This window comes from Euwallacea similis, chromosome 13, assembly GCF_039881205.1.
Source record: "Euwallacea similis isolate ESF13 chromosome 13, ESF131.1, whole genome shotgun sequence".
Lineage (NCBI taxonomy): Eukaryota > Metazoa > Arthropoda > Insecta > Coleoptera > Curculionidae > Euwallacea > Euwallacea similis.
Genome location: NC_089621.1, coordinates 1,824,117 through 1,851,086, shown reverse-complemented (window position 1 = coordinate 1,851,086; position 26,970 = coordinate 1,824,117). Strand labels below are relative to the sequence as shown.

General features: G+C 36.2%; 6 protein-coding genes across 7 annotated transcripts; 5 read left to right on the top strand and 1 right to left on the bottom strand.

Annotated features, from left to right (window-relative positions):
* The first annotated feature begins 1,812 nt into the window (after positions 1-1,812).
* Positions 1,813-6,241, top strand: cass (cassowary). The gene is made up of 7 exons (XM_066396260.1): positions 1,813-1,972; positions 3,812-4,303; positions 4,629-4,832; positions 4,887-5,081; positions 5,137-5,529; positions 5,595-5,748; positions 5,803-6,241. Exons 1-7 carry the CDS (start codon positions 1,895-1,897, stop codon positions 5,889-5,891), a joined length of 1,605 nt encoding a protein of 534 aa, XP_066252357.1. The 5' UTR covers positions 1,813-1,894; the 3' UTR covers positions 5,892-6,241.
* A 4,269-nt stretch (positions 6,242-10,510) lies between these two features.
* CNMaR (CNMamide Receptor) lies at positions 10,511-14,962 on the top strand. Of its 2 annotated transcripts, XM_066396258.1 has the most exons (7): positions 10,511-10,629; positions 12,192-12,484; positions 12,533-12,814; positions 12,868-13,113; positions 13,164-13,245; positions 14,306-14,405; positions 14,468-14,962. In XM_066396258.1, exons 2-7 carry the CDS (start codon positions 12,218-12,220, stop codon positions 14,715-14,717), a joined length of 1,227 nt encoding a protein of 408 aa, XP_066252355.1. In that variant the 5' UTR covers positions 10,511-10,629; positions 12,192-12,217; the 3' UTR covers positions 14,718-14,962. The 2 variants fall into 2 exon arrangements, with proteins under 2 accessions (XP_066252355.1, XP_066252356.1); XM_066396259.1 differs by lacking the exon at positions 10,511-10,629 and having other exon boundaries at positions 12,210-12,484; positions 12,540-12,814.
* Positions 14,963-18,808: 3,846 nt separating this feature from the next.
* mRpL53 (mitochondrial ribosomal protein L53) lies at positions 18,809-19,645 on the top strand. Its single transcript, XM_066396455.1, has 3 exons — positions 18,809-19,023; positions 19,108-19,230; positions 19,287-19,645. Exons 1-3 carry the CDS (start codon positions 18,878-18,880, stop codon positions 19,438-19,440), a joined length of 423 nt encoding a protein of 140 aa, XP_066252552.1. The 5' UTR covers positions 18,809-18,877; the 3' UTR covers positions 19,441-19,645.
* Positions 19,442-19,645, top strand: LOC136413089 (uncharacterized). The gene has a single exon (XM_066396457.1). It carries the CDS (start codon positions 19,442-19,444, stop codon positions 19,622-19,624), a length of 183 nt encoding a protein of 60 aa, XP_066252554.1. The 3' UTR covers positions 19,625-19,645.
* Positions 19,646-19,756: 111 nt separating this feature from the next.
* NdufV3 (NADH:ubiquinone oxidoreductase subunit V3) lies at positions 19,757-21,924 on the bottom strand. The gene is made up of 2 exons (XM_066396456.1): positions 21,657-21,924; positions 19,757-21,599 (listed from the first exon to the last, which is right to left on the bottom strand). The coding sequence occupies exons 1-2, from the start codon at positions 21,847-21,849 to the stop codon at positions 21,454-21,456; spliced, it is 339 nt and encodes a 112-aa protein (XP_066252553.1). The 5' UTR covers positions 21,850-21,924; the 3' UTR covers positions 19,757-21,453.
* A 1,193-nt stretch (positions 21,925-23,117) lies between these two features.
* On the top strand, positions 23,118-25,655 carry LOC136413023 (putative divalent cation/proton antiporter TMEM165). The gene is made up of 7 exons (XM_066396346.1): positions 23,118-23,362; positions 23,425-23,582; positions 23,636-23,849; positions 24,148-24,323; positions 24,376-24,552; positions 24,614-24,719; positions 24,778-25,655. The coding sequence occupies exons 2-7, from the start codon at positions 23,463-23,465 to the stop codon at positions 24,876-24,878; spliced, it is 894 nt and encodes a 297-aa protein (XP_066252443.1). The 5' UTR covers positions 23,118-23,362; positions 23,425-23,462; the 3' UTR covers positions 24,879-25,655.
* Positions 25,656-26,970: the final 1,315 nt, after the last annotated feature.

Here is a 26,970-nt window from a genome sequence, read left to right as displayed (position 1 = left end):
GGATAGAGACCATTAGTCTCATCCCCTTTGCAAGAAATGAATAATTGTTAAAAGGCTTGTAATTCATTCAAAAATTGGTACAGGGTGCTAAGCCCTCTTTTGACTACTTGATCGCCTATACCTGCAGGTAGTCTCACAAAATTAGGTATGTTGAACAGGTGGCAAACAATGACACTTTGACTACGCGGGACAACCGTAACTAACCAACTTATTTTATGGCTATACACCAGTTCTATGAAGTTCTTGATTTTAATCTCTCGAAAAATTTGCTGTTTTAGGAAAATTTTATATATGACTCAGGATTTAGGACGTCACCATATGCCACCAATGATAACTCCAGAATAAAAGGATAAACTGTAGTCATAGATAAACACATATAAATTAACATTCAAAACGAGCCGACACAATTATTTTTATCTCAGCAGATTTAATGTTTTAGATAAAGTTGGGTGCAGTAAATCAAACAAAGAACGTCTCTAAATGATAAGGCTGCATGTGGGTACTGGAGCTAATTTACACGAAGAAATTGTCACCAAAACCCTTTAAAAACGAGGACAATTCCCGCAGTTTTATCGAGTTATAACCACCCCGCCCCATCGATCAAATCGGTTCGGGCGTCGAAACGCGTCCCTTAAGACCGCTTAGCGTCGGTCGGCGTCGCTTTTTGATTTATGCGTCCGCGGAGGCTCGAAGACGCATTCGTAAAGCCTGCGATGAGCCATGAATATTAACGCGTCTCTCACTTTTTCTCGGCTTAATGGGCGCAATTTCTTCCGATGATTAGAACGATTTGTTAAGAGAATGCTGGAAAGACGTGTTCGGGGTGTTATATGAGGTACGAGGGTTTTTTGCATGAGGGAGAGATTTTGAACCATATAACATGAATTGTAGTTCAAGGAGGTGAAGGAGAGCTCATGCTCGCACTAAGATTGCTGTGAAAGATCAATTTCCTCCCACTGCTCGACTCAGGCAAAAACTCATGGCTATGCACTTTATCGCTTATTTCCATATCATAATATCAATATTCTCTAGAGTCTTCTTCATATTCTAGCAAACTTTCTTCTTGGTCAAATATTAAATCACTGAAAACCACCGAACTTAATAAACAGAAGATATAAAAATATGATGTGATCAACAATCATTTAAACAAAAATCTGCTCTACTATGTCGCATAAAGCAAGAATTTATTAATGGGTTGAATGTGAGTTACCTATGAAGGCTCTACTTACGGAGTCTTCGGGCAAATAATCAATTTCAGGGGTAGCCCCAACTAGAGCCAGACCAACTCCTCTAGGCAAAACCTTAAAAAGCTCAACTTTGTTAATTATTTTCCTGGCTCAATAGAACGTTAACTCCTGAGTCCTCGCCCTCACTACAAGTCAAAGTTACCGCATTTGTGTTTTCATGGTTGCATACATCAAGGACTGAGCCACAAAATATGTATATGTTTGGCTGCATATCTACATTTCGCTAGAATAACAACAATACGAAAGAGCCTTGGTTAAAGTCGCAATAGTGCATGTTTACCTTGGCCATTTTCCGAAACTAAAACATTGTTGATGCAGGTGCAAGATTACGCTTTTGGTATTGTCTCTCCTGTGCCATAGTGATAAGTAAAAAATTTATAGTGGTTGAATGATTGGTATTTGTAATGCGTAAAAAGTATGACAATTGTTAATAGTTTGCGCAGTAACTTGTCAACTGCAACATCATCATTGTTTGAGTTTTACTGTTACAAGTCAATAAGTTAAAGTAATGTCATGTCTTTTCTTGTATAGATGGCGGTTGTCGATTGCCGTGCGAGTTTTCTCTCTTTATAAATCAATCTATTACGACAAAATCTCCAGATTTAATTAGTATTTACTGTCTATGTAATAAGGAAAGAATTTCCAGAATGGCTGATCTACTAAATGTGCTGTATGATAAATACATGGTCCTCTCGGCAGCGGTATATGATAACAAAATTTCTGAGGTTAGTACTTGGTGCATTCTATTCGGGAGTAACGCCTCGCCCACCAATAAGGAGTCTCACACTATTCTCAGTTAAATCTACCTGAGAATAACATTCACCTTTTACTAAGGGTTGGTACGAAAACTATTGTTAACAATTCATTGATGAATCTAACCTGAACGTTAACAAGCTCCAATAACCTCTTTGTGTGTGAGGCATTATTCCCAAACATATACAGGATATTCACCTGGTTTATGTTTAAGGCTGGATTTATCCATTTTCTCAATTTCTTATGCCTACACTTTCTGACAAAATTATAAATCATTTTGATTTTTTACAATAATTGTTAATTCTAGTAGACAAGACTTTTTGACAACACAAATTTATTACTGACTCAAATAAGAAAATAAAATAAAATTCCAAACTGACAAAAACGTAGGCCAGCCTTTTTATAACTGCTGATTACCTCTATAGTTTTTCTATTTAGTAGTGTGTTGATCCTGTGTTATTCTTTAAGATCTTCACCGATCAATTTGAAAGCGATTGTATGTATTCTTGTTAAATATTGGCCCACTTTTCTATAATACTAGTCTTAAGTTCTTTTATGGAGTTGATCTCTTTTTTTAGTGCATAAACTACTTGAGAAAGATCTCTCCAACAATTCTCAATAATGTTGAGATTTAGTGATCAGGTTGGCTGAAGTAAAATTGAAATAGTTTTGGCTTCAAAAAATTCTTTTACCATTCATGCTGTGTAAACAGTTATATTGTCTTGTTGAAAGATGAACCTCCCTTTTATTAGCTTTTCTCCTTTTTCAACAATTAATTCTTTAATAACTTTTATATAAATATATTTTTGCGTTCATTTTTAGCAAATAAAATATTAATTTAGTTTTTCGGTAGTACCCTATCCCAGCCCAAATCATAATACCTCCTCCCATCAATTTGCTTAAAAATATTTTTCCTTATGTAAAATCATAAAAATACTATTGGTAACCATTAAGACCATCCAAATTACAACGTTTTTGATCACTGAAAGTGAGTTGTTTCCAATTCTTTTTTCACGAGATACATTCAATTGCAAATCGGTTCCTATTGGCTTTGTAAACTTTTGATAAAGGAGATTTTGTCTTCAGTTTTAATCACTTCAAATTTCTAGCTTTTTGCAAAATGCGTTGGACATTTCTGACATTTGTTTGTGTTCCGGCTTGTTCACAAATTTCTTTTGCAGTGGCTACAGAGTTGGATGCTTGACGTAAAATAGCTCTCTATCTCCAGAGAGTTGTTGCCATGGACCTGCCTGTGTTCTTCTTTCAGCTATAATCATCGCCGAGCCTTACAAAATTCCTTATAACGTGCCTACCTCAATTTAAAATTTTAGATATTTTTGAAATTGTCCAATTTTTTTCAAGTTAAGTTTCAATATCTTCTTCTCCTTCCTGACAACACTTTTCTTCTTGGCATTGTTTAATTGAATTTAATTGCATTAAACAATAACATAAGGGATTTAATGTTTCAAAACTAAATTATTACTTCATTTTGAACAAAGTCAAGATTAAAAACCGAGCATGGTCTACGTTTTTGTCACTTTGGGTTTTTATTTTATTTGCGTATTTGAACCAGAAATAAATTTGTGTTATCAAAAAATTGTTTTTTGTTTATTATGTGTAATGGTATAAAACCTAAAATAATTTTAAAAAGTCTTGTCTACTAGAGTTAACAATTATCGTAAAAAATTGGGGTGGTCTACAATTTTGTTAGAGAGTGTAATTCTTAACTGCTAATTAGCAATGCAACATAATTCATAAAGTGATTTATGCAAATTGTTTCCTTTTTTTTTAAATTATTTTCCATCCTGCAGCACTCCGCCGAATACTTGGACTGTATCAATAGCCCCAAAGAGGATCCCAAAGAAAAGAAACTGACAGCAAAAATAATTTCTCAGTTTTACAAGCATTTTCCTGCATTACAAGAACAAGCCCTAAATGCCCTTTTGGATTTTTGTGAGGAAACTGATGGCGATGTGCGAATTTGTGCAATGAAAGAATTGCCTCATCTTTGCAAAGAGAACAAAGAAAATGTTATGAATATTGCTAGTGTTTTAACGCAGCTGCTCCAGTTGGAAGATCAGGACCACTTGGTTGCCTGCAATTTGTTGATTCAAGTTTTCAAGGAAGACAAATTAAATGCTGCCAAAGGGATTTTGTCTAATCTTGGATCGGAAGTTGAGGGCCTGAGGGACAAAATTGTCAATTTTGTATACAAGAGATTGGTCTATATTGGAAATGGAACTAATGAAGATGTACCTGGACTTTCTGAGTTGTTCGAGAGTGTGGGAAAAAAGATCTTATTGGTAAGTTTGTCACTAGTTAAAAATTGCTAGAAAAATTAAGAGCTTCAGATGGAATCGTAAAAGAGACTCTTCAGAATTTTCAGAACTAAAACACCAACTCCCATATCATATACAGCCAATCTCTGTCAACTCTCAACCATCAACAGTGATGAGGCTTTATTGCAATGATCATAAACTGTTGTTTTCTGTGAATTAGAGGTTTTTTACTTTTTGTGTTCTCAATTCTAGTTTGCATCTCTTACAAAGGACCCTTTCCATCTTTACTAAAAAACTTTGGCTATTTTGCTCTTGTCACTAGTAAAACCAACTCTCACTCTTCTTGCAGGATTGCACAGCAGAAGAATTTATGACTGTAATGCCCTATCTGGTAAGCTTAAAAATAGCTAAAACATGGGAAGGCCAGAAGGAGTTGATTAACCTCGTGGAGCAGAAAATTGAAATAAATGAGAAATTTGATCCATTAGAAGAAGGTACTTATAACGCTGATCGTTTAATCATGTGCGTTGACACCATTCTTCCACTGTTTAGTGTAAGTCATAATGCCATTTAATCCTTCGAGTTACTAACTTCCACAAATTCTTAGGCGGTTAATCAGTCAACTAAATTTCTGGTCTATTACTGCAAGGAAGTATTATCACAGTGGCATACCATTGGGACTTTGGATGATGGAGAACAATATCAATTAAGGCTATTAAGGCAGCTCGCATTGCTGAGTGCCTGTTCTTGGAAAATTGAAAACATTTCTGAAATTGTTGAGCAAGTATTTGACAAGCTCAAGGTGCTTTATTTACTAAAATCATATATCAACTTCCTCAATAATCAATTCATTGTAGGAATATATGCCTCTACCTTCAGAAGATGTGGATGTAAACAAAATCCTTAATCTCAACTTCACAGTTGTTGAATGCCTGCTGTACACTTTTCATAAACTAGCAGCACAATGTCCAGAATTTTTAACAAATGAAGAAAGAATTGCAGATTTTCGATTGAGGCTTCAGTATTTTGCGAGGGGAGTTCAAGGGTGTAAGCGCGGCTTGAAGCGAACCATGCAAGGAAAGTTGGGAAGTATCGAAGACCTTAGTGAAACTGACCAAGAAAAAGTGAAAATTGCCCCATTGGTGTTCGCGAACATTAACTTGTTGATTAAAGATTTGTTCCACAAACCACCGTTGTATAAGAGTCAGGTCAGGTTGTCTTTCAAGGATGAGGTTATGACAGTTCCTCAGGTAAGAATAATAGTAACTGAACGTATTTAGGAAGCTTTGAAATGATTTTCTTTGCCTCAAAACAGATTAAACCCAATATTAGAAAATCTCCAAATCGACACACTCCAATTACTTTCGACTCAAGCAATGGAACGTCAGGTAAACGTCTGAAATCCAATAAAGCAGGCGAAGATAGGCAGTTGTATCAACCCCCTAGTGGGAAGTTCAGTAGTAATTTTGGTAAGTATTGAAACTTTAAACGATTTTAAATATAATGAAATTGGTGGTTTACAGGAAGAACAGGCAACCGCGGAGGAAGCTGGAACAGAGGTGGCGGCAGGGGTAGAGGATCCAGAGGTAGCGGTCGCAATTGGAGAAACTGAAGCAGTAGTTTCGCCATGTTTCAAAAACATTTGGTAGGTACTTCCAAATAGGTGGAATTCTCTAATATTCTTCGTCACAATAAAAGTCTCTTTGTTGCAAATTCGGTTCCCTTAGTGTTGCAAAGTATTAAAAATGCCAGCAAAGAGACTTTTGATTATTTGAAGCTACTAATTTTAAACAAGTTTTGTTCCTATTTATGGAAAAGTAAAAGTTTCGAGACATTAGAGAATTATGGCCGTTTAATTAACTTTGCTTTAGACAGGTTTCCAATGGACACAACATTTGATTTTCGTTTTTTTTTGTATAACGGATGTTTTATCATTTGAATAAAAAGTGTTTAGTAAGAGAAGTGGTAAGTTATGTGTACTGAAAAAACCAGATCCAAGTTAGGTAAGGATAAGTTTTCATACTCAGTTAGACTCTAGACTTATGGAGCTTTGATTATACCCAGTGTTCCTCCTATCTGTTCCCACACTTGATATCAGAATGAGGACATATTTTTTTATGGCTCTATAATACATATGTGTGGTGGTTTCTTTTACCAGGAGCCTTTTAGGGCTGTTTATTTGCAATAAATTTTTATTTTCAAAATAATTCTCTTGCCCCACTTTTACTCACATTAAAAATAAACCTAATCCCTTAGAAATGTTTTCACCAAGAAGCCACATTCCGGTCAATAAATGAATTCATTTGGGGACCAAGTCAATTAAAACTTAATCAAAAGCTCAGCTTGATCAATATCACAAGTCATGGCTTTATTTTCAGATTTTTTGGTAAATATATGCTATTACGTAACTATAAATAAAACGCAGAAAATTGTCTTATTATATGTATATTTTGGGTTATCTTAAAAACCATGTTGGATCCTCGCGCCAACTGTTCACATAAGAGGAGGAAAAACATCTCATTTCAGTGAGAGAGCAAGAGCCGTTATTTTCCCTAAATTTCCTTCAATATAAAAACAACTTTGTTAAATCAATATCCTATGAATAACCATCTAAAGAAGATCCTTAACTTATTATGCATCGTGCCACGAGATCCATTAAGAATTCTGACACATTCAGAATTAAGGCTGCAAAAGCTATAATTGCCTATAAGGGCTTCAAAGATCAGAAAACTGATTTTTTTATAGTACAAAATTGAATTTACCACCCCACACTCTATTTTGATTACCTCCTTAACACAGTATTATAAAGAATAATAATGCAAATCCCCTCACTAATGTTAATAGCGCTTACCAATTGTTAATTGGCATAACTTAATAGACTTTATTGCAAATAAAATTGGAATGATGAAATAGACGTTCCTGACCTTCAGCGAGACAGGATCCAACTTGAGGACGCTTGGAAAACTGCATAAATCCCGCAAATTGAAAGTATAGTGAGTTTTAACGGAAATTAAAATTGGAGCCTCGTAATGATGCATATTCAAACAGAAAATAGCCCTTTGCGCCCCTTTGCTTAATTTAGAGTCATTCAAAACTGAATGAAAATTGTACATTTTTCGCTTAAGATTTCGATTTGAATACCTGTTCGATTAGTCATAGTGTTGGAGGAAAAACTAATAAAATGGCAAATAATCTTTTAATGCATGCTCTTGCCGAGTTTTCCAAGAACTGTCAAAGTTTTTCCGATCCTGGTAAGGCCTACGCATAACACGTTGCCTTCGTTCATGAGAAAATTTCCAATAAGTCCCGCATTTCATGTTGTCGATGGGAGGAATCTAGATATATGCGTAGGAAATTTCATTTTTATTTCACTTTAAATGGATGTTTATCCAGGAAACAAGTTTCTTTAACACATTGAAGCAAGAATAGTTTTGTGTTGTTTACGAGAAAAGTTGATCTTAAAATTAAGGATCTGGTAGAGAATTTTGAATGAAGCCACTTTACACATAGATAAATAGCAATAAATTAAAAATTCAATACATTTGAGAAAGTCCGACAACGTTGTCCGTAGTCAGAAGTCCTCCAGCTAAGAAGCCATGCTAATAAAACACGTAAATGGTTGCTCGACAAAAGTTGTCACTTTTTTTTGTTGTAGTAAGGCGCAAGATTTCTGTCTGCCTGAATTTAACATCACGTATATTGGATTTTTCAATGCTGTAATCTTTCCCAATTTATACGTGATTCTATGTAATATTGTAACTGAAAATGGTATACGATTAACTTTCTGGAGAGTTTGTTTCGTAATATTACTGAAATTCTCCGAAGCATGATTTGCAACGTTAATCCTGTATTTACTAACTTACCAACAATCCGATAATCTCACTGTTAAACATCTTACCTGAATACTATCAACTATAATCTCATACTCGGCTGCATTATCCATCCATCCACGCCCCGTCTGAGGCACAGGCTCTCCATCTCTTTTAAGATCCATAAAGCCTCCATCATGTAAACTAATGAAAACAAGCAATGGACTAACACCGTGGAGGATTATGAAGTAGGTACCTGAAGTCGAAGCTTAAACTGCCCTCGGGAAATGATGGCTCAAGCCCAGCATCCCTCATTTTCTCCCCTATATATTGGTTGAAAACCGCCCTGCCGTCGTTGTCGTAACTGTCCCCAGTGCTCAAGATCGTGTATCGTGTTAATAAATTGGCTGAAAACGGAAAACATTTCGAAATTCTCAAAAGCTTTTTCATTATATTATTGTCACGTCAAGTGGATCTAACATCGAAATTACTTTTGTGTTTAGTCACTTTTGTGTATAATTTTAATAATGCTTACGTATTAGGGCTAGGAACTGTGGAGGTGGAGGGGATTTATCATCTTTCTCAAACAAAAGGCCTACGAGTAGCCCATCGGCCTCAAAAACGACGTTAGCAGGGCCGAATCCACTGATATTTGCAGTTACAAGCTTACTCAACTAAAAAAAAAAAATGTATTTTTCTCATTAAAAAGGTGTCCCCGTTGAAGAAACCTCTATAATATACGAGCTTAGATACTGCCGGTTCAATTTTCACAAACAAATAACAATTTCCTGTTTAGCGCTTTCGATAGAAGAGTCTTCAAATATATTTTTTTACCTGAGAAAGTCTCTTTATCCCGCAATTGATAAACGGGGTTAAACCTAGATTTCCAGGCGCTAAATACATCATCCCATCCCTGCATAAATTTAGAAGCTAAATTTCGTCAAATCGTTATTCGAAGCATAACCTGAAAAATGTAACTGAAGAAGCTACCGCCAAATCTGCGAGCTTTATTTCTCCAGAACTGAGGCAAAGCTTCTTATCGCTATCCGGGACTGTGTTCAACTCTATGTCCTCAGGATCATCGAAAATGTACCGTCGTTTGCCCTTGTTGGGACTATTTATGGCGAGTTTTGTCATAGTTACACTAAAGGTCTAGGTTTTTCCCAGATCTCTCAAATGAGAACTTTCCATTAATGCTTATTAGTAATAAATATAATAATCATTAATATTATAAATAAAAATTATCATTCGCAACTTGTAATAGGTCTTACTCTCCCATTGAAACAGACAATAGCTCGTAAGGCTCTTTGCATTTTATTCCTCTCCAGGGGGAAACGTTTTCCAGTCGTAAACATGTTTTCGGAAACTTTGGAAACTATTTCAGAAAAGAGAATCTGTCTGGAATAATTTCAGACAAGATCGAAATATCTCGAAAATACAGGAATAATTTGCTCTCAACTACCCCCCAAGGAAAGAAGATGAAAACTTTTTAAATGCATACAAAGCTAATGCTTTCTTTAACGAAGATGCCAAAAAGTTGATTTTTTAATTTAAAAAACGTCATATTACATATATTTGAACCACTGATTAAATGGTTTCTCAAATTCGGCGTCTCATTCATAATCTCTGGCTTCATGATGCACACTTTATTGCATATGTTTGCACGTGATATACTGGAAATTTTTTCAGCCCCAAAAGTTAAGTAAGTCTCCAGTAGCGCACAAAGACAGCAAATTATTTTTTAATTTCAAAACTTTGAAATAAAATTGAAACAACGATAGAGCAGAATACCGTGCAATAAAACCAAAAACAAATCGTGATAAAGGCGCGTACTTTGGACTTTGCAATCACACGTAGGAAATCCACACATTCAATTAAAATGTCCAGTCATGGGTCAACACTGCGGCACTCCCAATCAACAACACAGCTGACAAATAAAATTTCCAATTCCACCATGGAAAAATGCCATTAACAACTCGTTCTACGCTGCACAACCTTTAAATTAAACTGACATAAACTTGATGATAACATCTAACGTATTTCATTCATTCATTCAATCGAATCCGTAAACATTCTTGGATAAGCGAATCGAACCCCATAAAGCTGTCCCATGGCAATGTATTGGGGATTGAAAACGTCTGAACAAGCTTAAAGGGGTTGGCCCTTCAGTGGCATTATGCCTCAGCATCCCATAGCACTGAAAAATTTTATCTCCGAATTGACAGAAAAGTGGAAATAATCCAGGATGACTTGTTTCGATCAAAGCCCTTCATAAGGTGCGAATGGAAGTTCGTTATGGACCCTGTGGGGATTTTATTGGAGGGACACGCTTCAGACGTCAAGATCCATCCAGGCGCGCAATGAGAAGGTCTGGAAAAAATCCAAAATCATCCCTTTGGCGAACCAGTCGCGTTCGCCCGTTGCGGTGAAGCCTGTCGCCCTTAACGCGAGTTTTCAAGCACGAGTGCAGTTTCGGGAATAAAGTGCAGATTCATTGAAATAAGAGAAGTCGACTCCGGCCGCAAATTGGGAGATGTGAAGGTTGGTAAAAGAAAAGAGTTCCAAAGCAATTTTGACCAGACACAGATTTCACCGGAAATAGATTTTCAAGAGAGAAGTTTTCTGTGAGTTCGTTCGAGCTCCCGTAAAGGGAATTTGATTAAAAACTTTTTAAGGATTCTTGAGAAAATTATCGAAGTTGTGAAAAAAGTTAAGGAATATGCTCATAAAATATCTTGCGGAGGAGCGATTTTGCAATGAAGCTGCTAATATAGGTACTAATTAAATTAAATGAGCGTGGTGGTAACTTTTCTAATATAAATTTCTGATATTTCATCTTCCACCAAACTTGAAAAAATAACTTCCAGATTTCGGTAAACTTATAGAAATTCGTCTCCCGTCCATAAAATACGCCAGAGTTCTCTAATTATTTTGAGAATAACTTGGGAGATCCACCCATTGACCATTTCTAATCAGTCAGAAGCAAAGTAGTTTCTGAGATTCTTAGAATTATTTAAAATTTGACAATAATGTAATTCAAAGATTTCCAGAACCTTCAAGGAAATTTTGAAATTCACTATTTCAATTCTTTTAAATAATTTTAATTAGAAATCTCTAGAAATTAGAATTCTAGGAATGTCAGGTCAAAATCAACAATATTTTGCCCTGACGAAATCTCTTCAATCGGTTAATAAATGATATTGAAATTCCTGAACATCACTAGAAATCCGCAGCAATATCGTTAGCATGGCAAAAATATCGCAAATTCCCTTAATTTACTTGAAAAATTTACCAATTTAGAGCATTTTATGAGTAATTCTAAAGCCGCCAGGCTGGAATTAACAATTTTTTTGAAGTTTTTAAAACTCGGGTTGAAAAGTACTTTAAAAATTGCCGATACTCCCCAGAATCATCGCAAAAATGCTAAAAAAGTAGTTTAATTTTCTCAAGGAATTTTCAGAATTTAAGGAAGTTAATAATGAGTTCTAGACACGTTAGCTGCTACTTCGAGATATCTAAGATTTTTAAAATTCCCAAAAATCCCCAGAATCGCCCCACAAGTTATATGAAACTCTTGAATTTTCTTAAGGAATTTTGAAGAAGTTTTAATCAATTTCGGAAATTGACGACAGCTCCAACTTTGCTTTTATTTCAACCACTTGGAGCTTTCTAAGATTGATAAACTATATATAAAAAATTGAAAAGATGAGTGCTTGATGAAATTTCCAGGAAACTGCACAAGAACCTTTCAAATCCCAGCCATTGTAAAACTTTCAGGGGTTAATCACTTCGATAATAGCAGTAATTTCGGCATTAAAACTCGGTCAGAACAGTCTACTTTCCAAATTTGTAAACTTTTTTAAAGCTCTTCTGGCCCTCGCTTCCAAACTCGTATTACAACGTTTATTACCTCAATAGCAATTCACAAAACAAAGCAAATCTGACTTTCCTATAGATCGGTGATAGGGAATAAATTTGCACGTTTAAGAATATAAATCTAACGAGCAGCTATTGGATATCAAAGACTTGAAATCCCCATTTTACCTGGGTGTTTATTTTCAAATAACTTTCTCAAAATCCTTCTCAACTATCTGTTATTTCAGCAAATCATGGATAGCCGCTCATAAAGATGCTGCGCATTCTTACCGACAACTCATCCAAACACAACTTTCTCTTTGACGATGTGTATGATTTCAAAATGAACTTGTCCTACAATGACAGCGTCGACTACATACCCATGATGGGCTACATGGAGACATGCATGAACACCATAAACACCTTCTACACCCCCTTCATCATCTTTATTGGATTCGTAGGCAATATCCTCTCCTTCCTGGTGTTGAGCACCACCCACCTCAGAATGAGGAGCTCCAGCTATTATCTGGCAGCACTCGCTGTAAGCACTTGATTTGATCCACAATAGCTCCAAGTAAGCCACACATAGGTTTCAGATTTCGGTTTCCTCATGATGGTTTTCGTGGTCTACTGCAGCTTCAATGAAATCTTTGATTTGTTTAACAGAGAAGGGTTCTGTCAACTATTTGTGTACCTCACCTATGTATTTGGATTCCTCAGTGTTTGGTTGACAGTGGCGTTTACTACTGAGAGGTTCATTGCTGTGAGGTACCCATTGAGGAGGCAGTACATTTGCACAGTGTCCAGAGCTAAATCCATAGTTTGTGGGATCGTTGTTGTGGCCCTCTTGTCGCAAATACATTATTTTTGGGTAAGTTATTTTAGTGTGGCTCTAGGTGTATTAAACATAGAATTTTCTTTCAGGTAGCCGGACTGATAATTGTTCACGATGATAAGAAAGCGGATTGCGCATTAAGACAGGACTATGTCCTGTGGGGGAACATAACAAACTGCCTGGATACCTTTTTCACGTTAATCATACCAGTTATCCTCATTGTTTTCATGAATATTATCATAGCAAGGGTGGTGTTCAGGTCACACAACTTGGGGTTGCAGGATGAGGAACGATTTTCATCGGAAGGAATGCGATTTTATCCTGTAGGATCTCAAGTACGTCCCCTTATTTCTGTTCTTCGAATTTGCTTTATAAGTTTTTTCAGAGCAGCAATTCTACCAGAAATTCTGACCAAGAATGTTCGACTTCTTCTCGAAGGGTCAAATATGATGATTGTTCATTGCGATGTAAGTTTCTTGTCTTAATCTTCGTAACCTTAATCCTCGATATCTCAGGAAAGCCTCTTCAATGCAGTAAAATTTAGTAGAACCTTAAATCCTTCAGGTACTTAAATTTGCTGAATTTTATCTAGAAATTCTGCTCTTTAAAGTAACATTGTTTAGTTATATATTCAGAGCTTTAAGATAATTTCTAGTTACCGGCTTTCTGGTGGTCACTTCAACTCGATAAATTTTTAGTTACATATCTTTAAAAGTCGCTTCATATAAGTAAGACATGCGTACACTCACATGAGCATGCGCATACACATAGAATAAATACGACAGGCGCTCCAGTTATCGCTTCACGGACACATAAGACACGTTATCCCACACACAACTGGCGGGCTATTAAATGTTTTTAAGAAAAAGTGAATCCTAGCGACGACTGTCGAGGAGGGATAAAAGATTCATAGGCACCAGGCCCAAAATCCTCAACACACGGAGTTTGTTAGCGGGAAAATATCTCACACCAGCTGGAAGTACGGGATTCCAGTGTTGTCTTATTTAGAAAATTTATTTGCTTCGGAGTCACGCCCAAAAAAAAAGGGCTCAGTCAACGTCAAGAAGCATGGGAGAACTCTTCGCCCATTGCTTCATCGCCATCGGATTTTTTACTAACACAACTGAATTTTGCTTTTCGTAAAGAATGTTTTTTGCAATTGTCATCATAAGATCTAAATCGATGAAAAATAGAATGATATTTTTCCCTTTAGTAAACGTATTTCCTTGATCATTTTTAAGCCAAAATTCACTAACGGGGGAATTTCAGAAGTAAACAAACTACTTAACTAAGAAATGGCAAATAAATATTTCGCCTTTACGACCAATTTCCAGAACAAACGTTTCTGTTCGCAAGGAATAATTGGATGAACATAGTGCTTGTTACGTTGAATTTATCCTTCTGGGAAGGCTTTACAAGAAATTCAGCAAAAACTAGGTCTTATGTAGTATATACATAGGTTACCTTTCCTTAACGTAAACTAACCGTAAACAAGCCTGAACTACAACCTCGTCTTTCGTGTTTCAGGTAATAGACAAACCCGCTCTACCAGCATGCAGGTCCAGCATAACATAAACAAAATGCTGCTGCTCATATCCTCAGTATTCATAGCCCTTAATTTTCCCAGGTGAACATAACCCAGAATGATTTCGAAGAGAAATTTTCTAATAAAGGTCTTCTTTGTTTCAGTTACGTCCTTCGATTGGCGATCTATTTCGGTTTTACTTTGTGGAATAAGCAGGCTCCCGAATATCTATGGTGTGGTCAGCAATTTGCCATGCTTTTATACTACACAAATTTCAGCATAAATTTCTTGCTGTATGCTATGTGCGGCAAATCGTTTCGAATTTGTTTGAAAAAGATGTTTCTTCGGGGCTGCGACCCCTTTTTGGACGGGCTACGTAGGCTGTGGGGCCTCTTTCGAAGCGCTTTTGAATAAGCGTTTAAGTTGTGTGTACGAGGTTTTTTCGAAAGTTACGGCGCAAATTTAAGCGGATATAGTTCGACTTGAAATAAAAAAAAGTTCCTATAAACATATCTCCGGAAGTCTCCATGTTTTGTACCAAAAAAAATCAGGCAGTTGTAATTAGTAAATGCAGATAAATTCTTAATCATTTGAATTTAAAAGAAAGGAATGGTGTTGAGGACAGTGTGGTGGAATCCCGGAAAAACATGTTCCTAAAAGCAGAAAGAACTCGGTAAATTAATTGTCTAAGAAGCTGCTAAATGCTTCTACAAATAAAGCCAATTCAAGTGGAAACATAGAAATTGTGCAAGTGAGAGAAGGACCAGATAAGGTTTAGTTTGCCTGCGACAAAGATCAACTATGTAGCTTGAGACGGTAACAGTAGAAGTGGGCTAAGTCGGTCCAGCCGAGGTCTTCAGTTCGATGTTTGGATTGGTATCGAATTAGCTACCTTCGCGGTTATGAAAATTTAAAAAAATATAGGTGCAAAATCAACTAATGGCCTCCAAGATCATCACCGAATAATAAAAATAATAAATTTCGTGAATTCAATGGAACCCATGAAACTGACATGTTCCATAAAATAGGGATTTCCTTCCATTGTGCCATTGTCTGACATCAACCACCTTTGACGTCACATAGAAATGACAGGCAATAGAGTGCAAATAGACGGCCACAAGGTCAAATTTATGAATGAAATGTATTTCAGAAATGGAGCGATACCGGACACATGTTTATACATAGAATGTCCCCTTAAATTCGCTCCGTATGTCTAGCAAACACCCTGTATGTAGAAGTTTTCTTCATACATTAAAGATACACATAAGCTTTACACGACGAGTGTAATAAATACTCGATGATTCATACGTCCGGCCCTAAATCCTTCACGAAACGATTTTGATTGAAATTGTGGCGTTCCGTCAATCACGTGGCCATACCTGGATTACTTTCTATATATAACTTTTGGCAAATAGAGGCATTTCAAATTACATGCCCACGGCTCAATAAAGAGATTTATTTGCTCATGAATCATAGCGGAATTAAAATTTAAATATTTTCCACCCAAAAGGTTCAGGTTTCTTTCGGATCAAACGCAACACGCTCCGCAAAATTCCTAAGTAGCTTATTAATCCCTTGAATTAAGTGACATATTAATGAACTTGGAATAACCTTGATTGATTGCAATTTACCCTCTGCCAGAACGTACGTTTACCCACGTCTAATTACTTTCTATTGGATTAAGGCAGTAGATTTCTGCTGCCAAGAAGTCACCCTATGCTGTTTTCTTTGGAGTGGTCGCAAACACTTTAACTCACGTGTATGAGTAAACAATCTTTAATTTATGTCAATCTCGATAAAATTATAAGTCCCATTGCTCGGTCTGTTGACCAATAGAAAAAATATTAAAGTTCCACTAAAGGTCTTATGATCCTGAATTATAATCTGAGGCTCTTATTGGAATTAAAATTTTGCAAGGCGAGTACAATGGAAGAATGCTAAAAGAGTCTAATTTATTCTAAAAAAGTTTTATTGCTAAGTGGCTTTCAGCGATATGAAGTTGGAACGAAGCGAACGGCATGAGAACAACTAAAAATTAGGATTGCGTTAAGTCCAGGAAATCAGGGAAATGGGGGCTATTTGATGAATGAAATAACAATTTCTTTGTGACTTTCCATAGCCAGTAGGCCTTACCAGCATCATGGCTGACCACTGTGGTTTCACAAAGCTGAATGGCCTTTTTAATGTGTTCCAAAAAAGAGAGAAATTAACGAATTAATAGTCAAGAAAGCGCGGAAGTACTCCCATATTTCTGATAGTTTGAAACATTTTTTAAACAAGAGTTGACATGATCTAACTGGTTCATCTGGTTAACTAGGAAAATCTCAACAACCTAGTTACGGCCACTATGGCCCAAAACAAACGATCTAAACAGGTAATCCGGGGGGTGCTGTCCTTCCAAGGCTCCTCAAATAAGTTATCACTCCATTAAGTGAAAAATCTACGTAGTAAGAATTTCGAAATATTTCTACAAATCTTCAAAGGGAGAAGGTACCCATTTTTGTTAGTTTTCAAATTTTAAATAGCGATACCTCGAGATCAAGTGGAACAATTGTATTAAAAACCGATGAGTACCGACTGGTATTTCAACAACAGCCTTAATTCCCTTTGAAGATAAATTGGAAGCTAAAAATGTAAAGAATAGAAAGCTCCATTGGGTTAACCTTAAATTACTTTAACAAGGGTTTAATAGATTTAAGGCTGTAATTGAGACGTTTAACTCCGATAACGAGGCAATATACGTTTCAGCCGTTATCTCCTTAAAGTTATATGCGGCGGTATTTGGGAGTTTCAGGAGTTTCCTTGTTTCCATTCACGTCTTTCACACCTAAAACGAGGCTGGATTCCGCTTCAACGCTCCGTTATCCAAAAGTTCTTCCACCATTCTTGGAACTCTGAGACAATTCCTAAATAAACAAAATTAATTTATTGGATTATCTTTCTACCTCTTTTTTTGTTATTTGCCATTGAACAAGTTAAGATTATCCCTTAAAAATGTTGACACGTTTTTCAGAGCTCAATCAACCCAATGTGTCTTTCATCCACGTTTGGGTGCTCTCTTTTTAAGATTTTAACCGCAGATAGGGCCGTTTTAACAGCTCTCGTGCCGAAATAGCAACGGCATAAAAAAGCCATATTCTAATCTGATACTTATGGGCGGAAACAGGCACGTTTCAATCATTCCCTATTCAATCCCTTCCTTAGCAAAATGGGCATGTAATTGCCGCGGCAAATTCATATGAACACGAATTTGCCTCAATTATTTGTGCTCGTAAAATGATGATTTGTCGGACACTCACCTGAAAAGTGAACCCAATGTAAAAATAGTCGTAATTTTATCGTTGGATTGTTTCGCATATGCGAATCCGAAGGAGGAAAGGGAAATTCCGGTGACAAGGGTTTGATGGGGGATATCATCGGAACAGGCATGAAAAGGGCTTTGAGGTCGTCCGACAGGTTTGGGGAATCCGGACTGTCCAGGGTCGGCTGCGGCAGTCCGGCCGGCCGGGGTCCCCCGCATCACGAGCAGGAGCTTCCGGTCGTACCCCTGCATCTTTCCGCATACTATAATGTGCAATTTCTCACCTATTTGTCTGGGCGATCTTATTCCCAAAAAGAATGGAGTTGATGCTGGATAATACAATCGTTTTACAATATGGCCATAAGACTTAATTTGGTGCCTGCACCATTGAGCGGCATTCGAGCCACTGTACTTTTCATGTTCAATTCGGAAATTACACCTCAACCATCATTTTTAGCTTGGCCGAGAATCCTCGATACGACACCAACGCACAAACGAATATTCAATTGTTTTCAACGATTATGGCGTCCCAGAGCCACCTTCGGCAAAAACGCCAAAATAATCCTCAACGCTTAGAGGCGATACACAAAACAGCATTTATTAGTGGAATATGACAGTTTAAGTGTAGGATGATACATCGTTTTATAGGAAATTTAACCGTCTTTCAGCGCATTTGCTAATACATGAGATGTACTATTTGAAAAAAACACATTTTAGGAAAGTTTCTTTTGCATAAAGTTCAAAGTTGTTTGATACATCGTACGACTTTGAAGCCGTATGCGCAAACGCAAATTTTAATTGTTGTCAACTATCATGGCGTTTCAAAGCCGCTTTCTTCGAATATGCCAAAATAATCCTCAATGTTTAGAAACGATACACAAAACTGCATTAGTGAAATATAATGATTTACGTATAGGAACATGGTTTTCGTTAATCAATTTTCTCGATGGACACTTTCAAACGTGGTTCCCCCAATCGAACCTTACTTTGACGCAAGAGCTAATGTTGTCGCTGCCCTTGAATTCAGGTTAGCAGAGAGCTTTTTTCATAGTGTTCACCTGTTGCATTGTATGAAACAAGTACCATACAGTTTTACACCACTAGTCCTGAGCCCTTTACTCATCTCTTTAACGAACAGTGCGAAATATGACTGTTGCATGACACGGTAACACTGCGCAATATAACTGTCAAGATCCCAAGTTAGGTTAGCACTGTTAGGGATCAGTTTATTTGATTATATTTTTCAATTTTGGACATTAATTTAACCCCAAAAATGTCAATTTCCTACAGTGGAACATTTAAAAGATCCACCGGAATAATAAGCGCAATTTCCAAGCAACTGAAGCTCATTAATTTGAAGCCCGTAAAGAGAATCAAAGTAAAATTTGATCCATTTCACGAAAAAGCTCGAGTTGCCAGGTAAATCTAACCTCACTAACATATGGATTTCTTGACTGGGCGCGGGTCTATTTATAAACTTCTTAATTCCCGTTCCAATTTAAGACATTTCCTCTACACCATCAATTCTCCTTTTGTGCAAGACACCAATTTAAGTTGTGCCATAAGAGCTGATGTAGTATGTGATAGGAGTGAGCCAGAAATCAAAGTTGATTTAATAGACTCAGGGTTTGTATAATTTGGATCTCATATGCAAATATGCATATATTTGATAATGTTTCTAGGAGTATTAGGTTCCTCGCCAATAATTTGACAGTATTGGAAATATTACAGCTCTTTAACAAGCACATTAGTTCTCAAGTTAAGGAGGAGGAGGTGAAGGTTATACAAACAAAAACAGCAAAAACTTCCTTCCAGAAGGCAAAGAAACAAAAGTAACATGGGCCACAAGTCCAAAGATTCAGGCGCCAAAATAGTACATTCAATCTACAATCAACTTCCTGCCTTCACAGACATATTTGACGAGGAGACATTTTACATTTTCTTTTCCTGCTTAGTGTGCTCAGCTGTTGTCGTGGTTATCATACTGTCGCGTTTTGTTACAATTAAGGCAGTGGATTAAAAATGTCTGTTTCATTGTTAACACTCTATTTGCTTCTTTAACAAATTATATGTACAGTAGTGGCAAAAAGTATAGCAACTTTTTTATTTTTATCATATGTTTTTAATCTAAATGAATTTGATATTCTAATTATTCTGATATTTATACCCTTGATATGTATTATTAATACATATAAAAATATTTTCAATAACCCCATAATAAAAAATTTTATTAAGGAAAATCACTTTTTGGTTGGCAAAAAGTAGAGCAGCGGTAAAAAAATTATAATTATTAATTAATTATACAAATATTTCTTTGTCATAAGTTTGTTGTTCAATACTTAGTAAAGTATCCTTTGTTTTTTATTACTTGGAGGCAGCGATTTTTCATTGATTTGATAAGTTTACCAATAATAATGTTATCCATTTTCGCCCATTCTTCTTTGAGAGCACAGAAAATTTCTTCATGATTCGAATATGATCTTCCTCTAATCTTGCGGTCTAAGATCTCCCATAAGCTTTCAATCGGATTTAAGTCGGGTGACTGGGATGGCCAACGCAAAAGATTAAATTTTTCTTCACGAAGCCAAGCTTGAACATATTTTGAGGCGTGTTTTGGATCATTATCCTGTTGGAACCAGTGTTTTACTGGCATGTGATCATCAGAATATGGCACCAAATGATTCTCTAATATTTCTTTGTAAGAAAATCGATTCATCGTGCCTTCAATTTTGACTAAAGGACCCATCCCAAAACCCGAAAAACAAGCCCACACCATAACAGACCCGCCACCATGCTTTATTGTGGGAACAGTATACTTTTTGTTCAATCTTTCATTTGCAGGCCGTCTTACGAATGTAACACCATCAGAGTTGAACATGTTAAACTTTGACTCGTCGCTCCAAATCACCCTTTTCCATTCATTTTCTGTCCAATAAACGTGTGCTTTAGCAAATTCTAACCTGGCCCGTCTATTTCTTTCTGACAACAATGGTTTTTTGGCTGGTCTTCTGGCAAATAATCCAGCATCTTGTAATCTCTTTCGTACAGTTCTTGAAGTTATTTCAATTCCCAGTTCCTTGGAGATAGAGGCTTTTATTTCCCGCGAAGATGCAAACGGATTTTGTTTAGAACATTTTACAATTTATTTGTCTTGAAAGTTAGTAGTTTTTTTTGGTCGACCTGATTTATGATTGGCTTCCACGTTCCCAAATTTTACAAATTGCTGTAATACTCTCGTGACTATGCTCTTATATAAGTCGAAACGTCTTGCAATGGCAACTTTCTTTTCTCCATTTTTCCATGCTTGTACAACTTTCACTTTTAAATCGTTAGATAAGCACTTGCCCCTAGGCATTTTCAGGGATTAGGAAATTATAAAATTTTAATAACACAGCCCAAAAGCCCGATTGAATACTAGAAAAGAATATGTTGCTCTACTTTATACCAGGTCAAAGGTATTTTTTACTTCCAAAAATGTTGATAAGAATATAATGCAAAATATTTTCACGTAAACCAATAATAAATAACATTGCAATAAATATAGGAATATTTAAAACTTTGGGTTTATTCGTATCTAAAAATAATAATGAATTTAAAAAAGTTGCTCTACATTTTGCCACTACTGTACATACTGGGCAAATTCTGATGTTGATAAAGGATATCTTGATATCTACAGGAATTAGAGAATCACTAATAGAGCACTCCCAAGGTGTCATTTGGAGATAAGTCTAGTGGACTGTATTTCCAATATTTATTAAGATATCCTATATACACCTTCAGATTTGCCCACCTTGTATGTATTTAAAATCAATTACAACTTTGAAACATTCTACTTCATGCAAACAATTCTTATTTGGGATTGGTGTGCTCATAATGTTTGAATACTGAAGGCTGAGGGCATCTAAATTTCAACATTTCCACTTCAGCCTCATAGTAGCTGGTTTTGTCATAGCAGAAATATTCTGGGTTTGGGTAATTTGAGTTTTTGCTTGCCCCTGCAAAAAATATCATTAAATGAAAATTCTCAATTTGTGAAGGCAAATTTAACCTACCTGGGCCTACAGGTTCACTGGGTACTTTGACTACACTTTCACTTAGCCCTTTAACATTGGGCACAGTGCTTGAAGATGAATTAGGGGTTTGAGATTTGTTTAAGATTACCCTACTTCCAGTCAGGTGTCTTTTCGCAGAGGAAAGATGTCTAACTTTAGAAACATTCGTTATGAGTTTAGTGAGCGATGGCATTTTTTTAATAAATAAACGATTTCGGTCCTGCTTAGAATTTCAAAGTTTGAATCCCCCCGAACCCTAATGGTACTTGTTACATGAGGCCAAATTACGACACAATAGGCATTTTCATTTAACCACAAATCTAGAGCTAAAAGAGCGCAATGAAGTACAATTCAACGTAGTGCTCTTCTTGTTCATCCCACAGAGCTAATAAAAGGCTCACTTGCTGTCTCTGTTTCAAATTTGATTACTCTAGCTGGTTGACATTTGACAAATCTGATAGGAAACAGCTGATTATCAAACCTGGAAGGTGATTATAACTAAACAAAATTTTCTACATTTTGCCGACTCATAAGTGAGTTAAAACCAAAACAGAGAATTTTGAGAGAAATTAAAATGGTAAGCTGCCTCAATTTATATAAATAAGTTCCATAAAGCCTTCAATTTTCTTAGAGTTTTGGACTACCTTCCCTTAAGACTAAACCAACTCAACCCAGCGAATTTGGCTTTGATGAGGGCCAATTCGGGGTTCCTGATTTACTGAAAACAGGACTGGGGGGAGCCAAGAGCACCTTAGAAAACATGCACCCATTAGCACAGTCGGAAAGAAACGTAACCACCTTTATATCTAACCAAGAGGCAGGGTTTAGAAATTTGCAATTTTGTAGTATCACCAGAATGTGGATAGAATGAATATGCAAGTACTTAGGAACATACAAGGGCTTCATGCGCCTTTGAAGATAGGAATGGAATTGAAGTATGCAAGAAAAGTTGGACATTTGCCCTTTTTGAAGTCATCAAATGTGATGTTTGAGTCGTTGACTGGGCGAGATTTGGAAATAGCCCCTGAGGACGTTTTCAATACTGGGGAGTTTTCAGAAGTTGCAGGGCAGCCCCATGCTGTTGTGGAGAAGGCTTTGGGAATACTATGAGTAATTTTAAGGTGTTTTAGCTCATTAGGTTAATAATAATAAAAGGTTTTGTATCTTATGTGTGTTTTTTATTGCGTGTTTCAGCAAGTAATTGCATTATCGCTGTACAGCTCAGCTGTCAAACAGATTAAACTGAAATAGAAAGGAAAACTAATTAATTTTAGTGTCAGAAAAACTTAACCTTGGTAAACTCTGTTGACACCAGCACTCTTGCCATCATCGAGTCTAACCTCAAAATTACATACGGTATAAGTTGCATTCCTCTCTTGTTTATAAAGCCTCCCATAAATCAGATAAAGACAGACTTGCCAGCAATAGCTATGATTAGATAACCTTTCCCCACCACTAAATTTTAGTGACGTTTAGAATTTGACGTTGCTACTCATCCATTTAGGGTTATTTATACATTTATTAACGTCATATTTTCATTTTCTCGGTTTTCAGTATTATTACATTCAATTTTGAAGACTTCAAAAAGTATGATTTCGTTTTGTAACTAAATAATTATCCGTTAAACCTGAACAAATATTTAATTAACATCGTAGTTCCGTTTAAGCATAAGCAGTGCTAAAGTGTATAGTGAAGAACACAATGAAGTAAACACAGACGTCTGTTCATTTCTGAAGTGATTAACAAGGAAAATCCGATTTGATTCTAGTTAATTAAGCCCAATTGAAGTATAACTTGACAAGGAAAATGTTGCCAAAAATGAAATATCGAAGATCAATTCTTTTCCTTGCGACATTCTTTATGTGCTTATACATTGGCAAAGGTGATGTGGAACCAATACTTAACAATGAGCAAGCCGCCTCACCGGTAAGATCACTCCTAATGTATAATCTTCTTACCCACCTCAATTCGTTTCTCAGGTCCCGACAGACACCAAAGATACCAAAGGGGGCATCATTAATGTGAAAGATGTAGGCTTCCTCCATGGCTTCATTGCCAGTTTTTCGGTCATTCTTGTCTCAGAAATTGGGGACAAAACATTCTTCATTGCTGCAATTATGGCCATGAGGCATCCAAGAATCACAGTTTTTGGGGGTGCCATTAGTGCATTAGCTTTGATGACTCTTCTGTCAGGTAATTGTATAGTTTCACAATTTCTGCATGAGTGTAATAGAAGCTTATAAGCTTATAGATGTAGCAGATAACAAAGGCAAATTTGATTTGACTAAGATTTGTGTTTGTTTAAAGATATAAAGTCGAGAATATAAGGGCATTTAAATCAGCCAAAATGTTGGTTCATTAACCTATTAGTTTTATTCATCAATAAATCATTTTGGTTAATTCTCAGGATGATGTTTTTATATGATATAGGCTGAAGGTCTCTGACCTAACAAAATACCTTTAAATGGTAAATAATAAATTTTATTTTTAGCTGTCTTTGGATGGCTAGTAAATGTCATTCCAAGAGCTTATACATTCTATATAAGCACAGCTTTATTTGCCATATTTGGCCTTAAAATGTTGAAAGATGGCTGTGCCATGTCTCCCAATGAAGGTCAGGGGGAGATGGAGGAAGTTCAAACTGAATTGAGAAACCGAGAAGAACAGGTACTAGCAAGGGAAACAAGGGGTGTTTGAAGGTTGTAATCCGCTACTTTAGGAGGAGAGAGGTTCAAATACTGATGTGGAGGTAGCTTCAACGAGTAATAGGAGGCCTAAAAAGTCAAGTGCTCTTGCTGCTACTATAAAAATATTTCTACAGGCCTTCACCATGACTTTTCTAGCTGAATGGGGAGACCGTTCTCAGTTGACAACAATACTCTTAGGAGCCCGAGAGGTAGGACCTTAGACTATTTTTTGTTTAAATATACTGATCAGTCAAAGTGTTTCCTCTACAGAATGTGTATGGAGTAATATTAGGAGGTGTGATAGGGCATGCAATTTGTACGGGAGTGGCTGTTTTAGGAGGGAGAATAATTGCCCAAAAGATTTCAGTCAGAACTGGTGAGTTTTTCTGTAAGACCAAAATACGTTTGATACAATTACTTTTTCCCCTGTTTAGTGACCATTATTGGCGGTATAGTGTTCCTGTTGTTCGCTTTCTCGGCACTCTTTATCGATCCAAATTTGGGCGAGGCAGAAGAAGAGAAAAAGCCTGTTTAGGTCTCAAGTACTACTAGCACTGTATGTTTAAAACATATTTTTTAATTCATTGTGTCAGAGAATAAATATGCCTGTAAATATAAATATTGTATTAGGAGTGACATAAGCCTATAAGCATTTCATAATTTTGTGATATTTTTTTTGCCAATATAGTTTTGGGGTACTTAAAAATGGTTAAACAAACACCTTGGTTGGTGTTTTACAAAGGAACAATTTCAGTCTTTATAAGTCATGTTCGTCTAAGTATTTTTATATTAAGTAAGTCAACATGATAAGGCAATTGCTTAAAATACATATTAAGTGCTACTTTACCGCAAAAATGCAATAGAAAAAGGTGTTATCCTTGAGAGTAACGATAATCATAATTGTACATTTTGATTCGGTTTCAGTCACGTAGTTGTGGGTATTTCATCCAATTCAATTTCAACACTGGAACTATTGTTTCCATAGGAATGTTTTTGTATTAATCACTAGTTTTCGAATAAAATTTTCTTTTACTGTGAATAATTTTCGTCATCCGTTAGCTTCGTATGAAATAAATTTTTAATATTAGGTAGTTGTAGGTTTTAGCAACTCTATAATCAAATTTTTGTATATTACCGACTCCAATGTACCATGTGTGTACATATAACTGAAGGCACCTATTTTTGCATGATATGCTGTTGAATATTAATTAGATATATCTAGGTACTTATTTGTTTTGTATTTTAGTTAATTTAAAAGAGATTATTATATAAGGAAATGTTGCTTTGCTATTAAAAAAGAAGGGAATACAAACGAGTATTTTAATTAGATAAATACGTCCACAGTATTTTGTTATTTTAACTCCAGCGAAACATTATACCCGCTTCCCTAGGTACGTTTATCAATCAGCTGCCTTATTATTAGGACATCAAAGACCCTAGGATCCCATCAGGTTCACTCAATTCTTACATGATTTAGGGCATATTTATCAATGTCTTGTTACCTAACCTTATCAAGATAATAATTTCCATAGGGGCCATAAGATTAAAACGGAGCCAGCTTCTTGGGTTCTAGGGAAATTATCTTTCACATAAGGTTGCCCTTACTCGTACTTTAATCTATTAACCCTTAGAGCTCCCGAATTTTCATATTGCCAATGCAAGAAGGCGTTGATATTTTAGAGGCATGTCCTGGATAAATGATGAATTGACTTTTAGCTTAATCAACGCCCTACGTTCACGGGGCACCGCCTGGTGCGAAATGTTTTTTTAATAATCACCCTCAACACTCGCAATGCATATATATAATATTCGAATGTCAGATAGTAAGCAGGAGATGGCGCCAGTGGAACACTCTCACTATCACCATTAAAACTATATACTGGGTGTTCCAAAAAAGTTGTGCCAAATTTAAAGAGGTTATAGGGAGACATTGTGGTGAACAATTTTTGCATAAAAACCCCTAGTCAAAAATAAGCCGTTTTGAATCCAGAGTCATTTTTGTTCAAAAGACTTCGTAAATTCGACTTAAGTGAATAGAATAAAGCCAAAAAAACATTTTTATTTCCTTTATTTTATTAAGGACGTTTATTAAAACATTTCTATGGAGATACAGGATAGAATGTAGTACCACCATAACGGTGAACCTGAACATTCTGTCCGTAATGTGTAGGAACATCTAACTCACATTTTTATGGGCGAATGATCGGAAGAGGTGGATCTACCAGGTGGCCAGCGCGAAATCCCAATTTAAGCAGAATGGATTTTTTCCTCTGTGATTACATCAAGTCGTTGGTATATGAAACTGTTGTATCCATCCAAGAGGAATTGCTGGTAAGAGTGATGGCAGCCTCTCAGTTCGTGTAGGAAGATTAGCACATCATTCGACGGGTGCGCAATTTAATGATTCAAAGAACAAATTTATGTAGTCAGGTTGAGGGTCGTCATATTAACTCTTAATTATAATTTTTTTGCGTAATCTTTAATAAAAATGAATTGAATATCATAATCTTTTAGTGCCAACGAACGAATATTACGCTTTTGAAGAAAATGACTCTAGAACCAAGACGGCTTATTTTTACTATGAGCTTCCATATAAAAATTGTGCACCACATTGTCTTCTATAATCT

Bases quoted from the DNA above. Each gene is read 5' to 3' on its own strand.
- cass (XM_066396260.1), top strand. From the start codon at position 1,895: ATGGCTGATCTACTAAATGTGCTGTATGATAAATACATGGTCCTCTCG. The intron at 4,304-4,628 runs GTAAGTTTGTCA...CTCTTCTTGCAG, and splicing joins TGGGAAAAAAGATCTTATTG to GATTGCACAGCAGAAGAATT. The intron at 4,833-4,886 runs GTAAGTCATAAT...ACAAATTCTTAG, and splicing joins CCATTCTTCCACTGTTTAGT to GCGGTTAATCAGTCAACTAA.
- CNMaR (XM_066396258.1), top strand. From the start codon at position 12,218: ATGCTGCGCATTCTTACCGACAACTCATCCAAACACAACTTTCTCTTT. The intron at 12,485-12,532 runs GTAAGCACTTGA...AGCCACACATAG, and splicing joins ATTATCTGGCAGCACTCGCT to GTTTCAGATTTCGGTTTCCT. The intron at 13,114-13,163 runs GTACGTCCCCTT...AAGTTTTTTCAG, and splicing joins TTTATCCTGTAGGATCTCAA to AGCAGCAATTCTACCAGAAA.
- mRpL53 (XM_066396455.1), top strand. From the start codon at position 18,878: ATGTCAATTTCCTACAGTGGAACATTTAAAAGATCCACCGGAATAATA. The intron at 19,024-19,107 runs GTAAATCTAACC...TTCCAATTTAAG, and splicing joins GAAAAAGCTCGAGTTGCCAG to ACATTTCCTCTACACCATCA. The intron at 19,231-19,286 runs GTTTGTATAATT...TAATGTTTCTAG, and splicing joins GTTGATTTAATAGACTCAGG to GAGTATTAGGTTCCTCGCCA.
- LOC136413089 (XM_066396457.1), top strand. From the start codon at position 19,442: ATGGGCCACAAGTCCAAAGATTCAGGCGCCAAAATAGTACATTCAATC.
- NdufV3 (XM_066396456.1), bottom strand. From the start codon at position 21,849: ATGCCATCGCTCACTAAACTCATAACGAATGTTTCTAAAGTTAGACAT. The intron at 21,600-21,656 runs GTAGGTTAAATT...TATTTTTTGCAG, and splicing joins CAGTGAACCTGTAGGCCCAG to GGGCAAGCAAAAACTCAAAT.
- LOC136413023 (XM_066396346.1), top strand. From the start codon at position 23,463: ATGTTGCCAAAAATGAAATATCGAAGATCAATTCTTTTCCTTGCGACA. The intron at 23,583-23,635 runs GTAAGATCACTC...TTCGTTTCTCAG, and splicing joins ATGAGCAAGCCGCCTCACCG to GTCCCGACAGACACCAAAGA. The intron at 24,553-24,613 runs GTAGGACCTTAG...TTTCCTCTACAG, and splicing joins TACTCTTAGGAGCCCGAGAG to AATGTGTATGGAGTAATATT.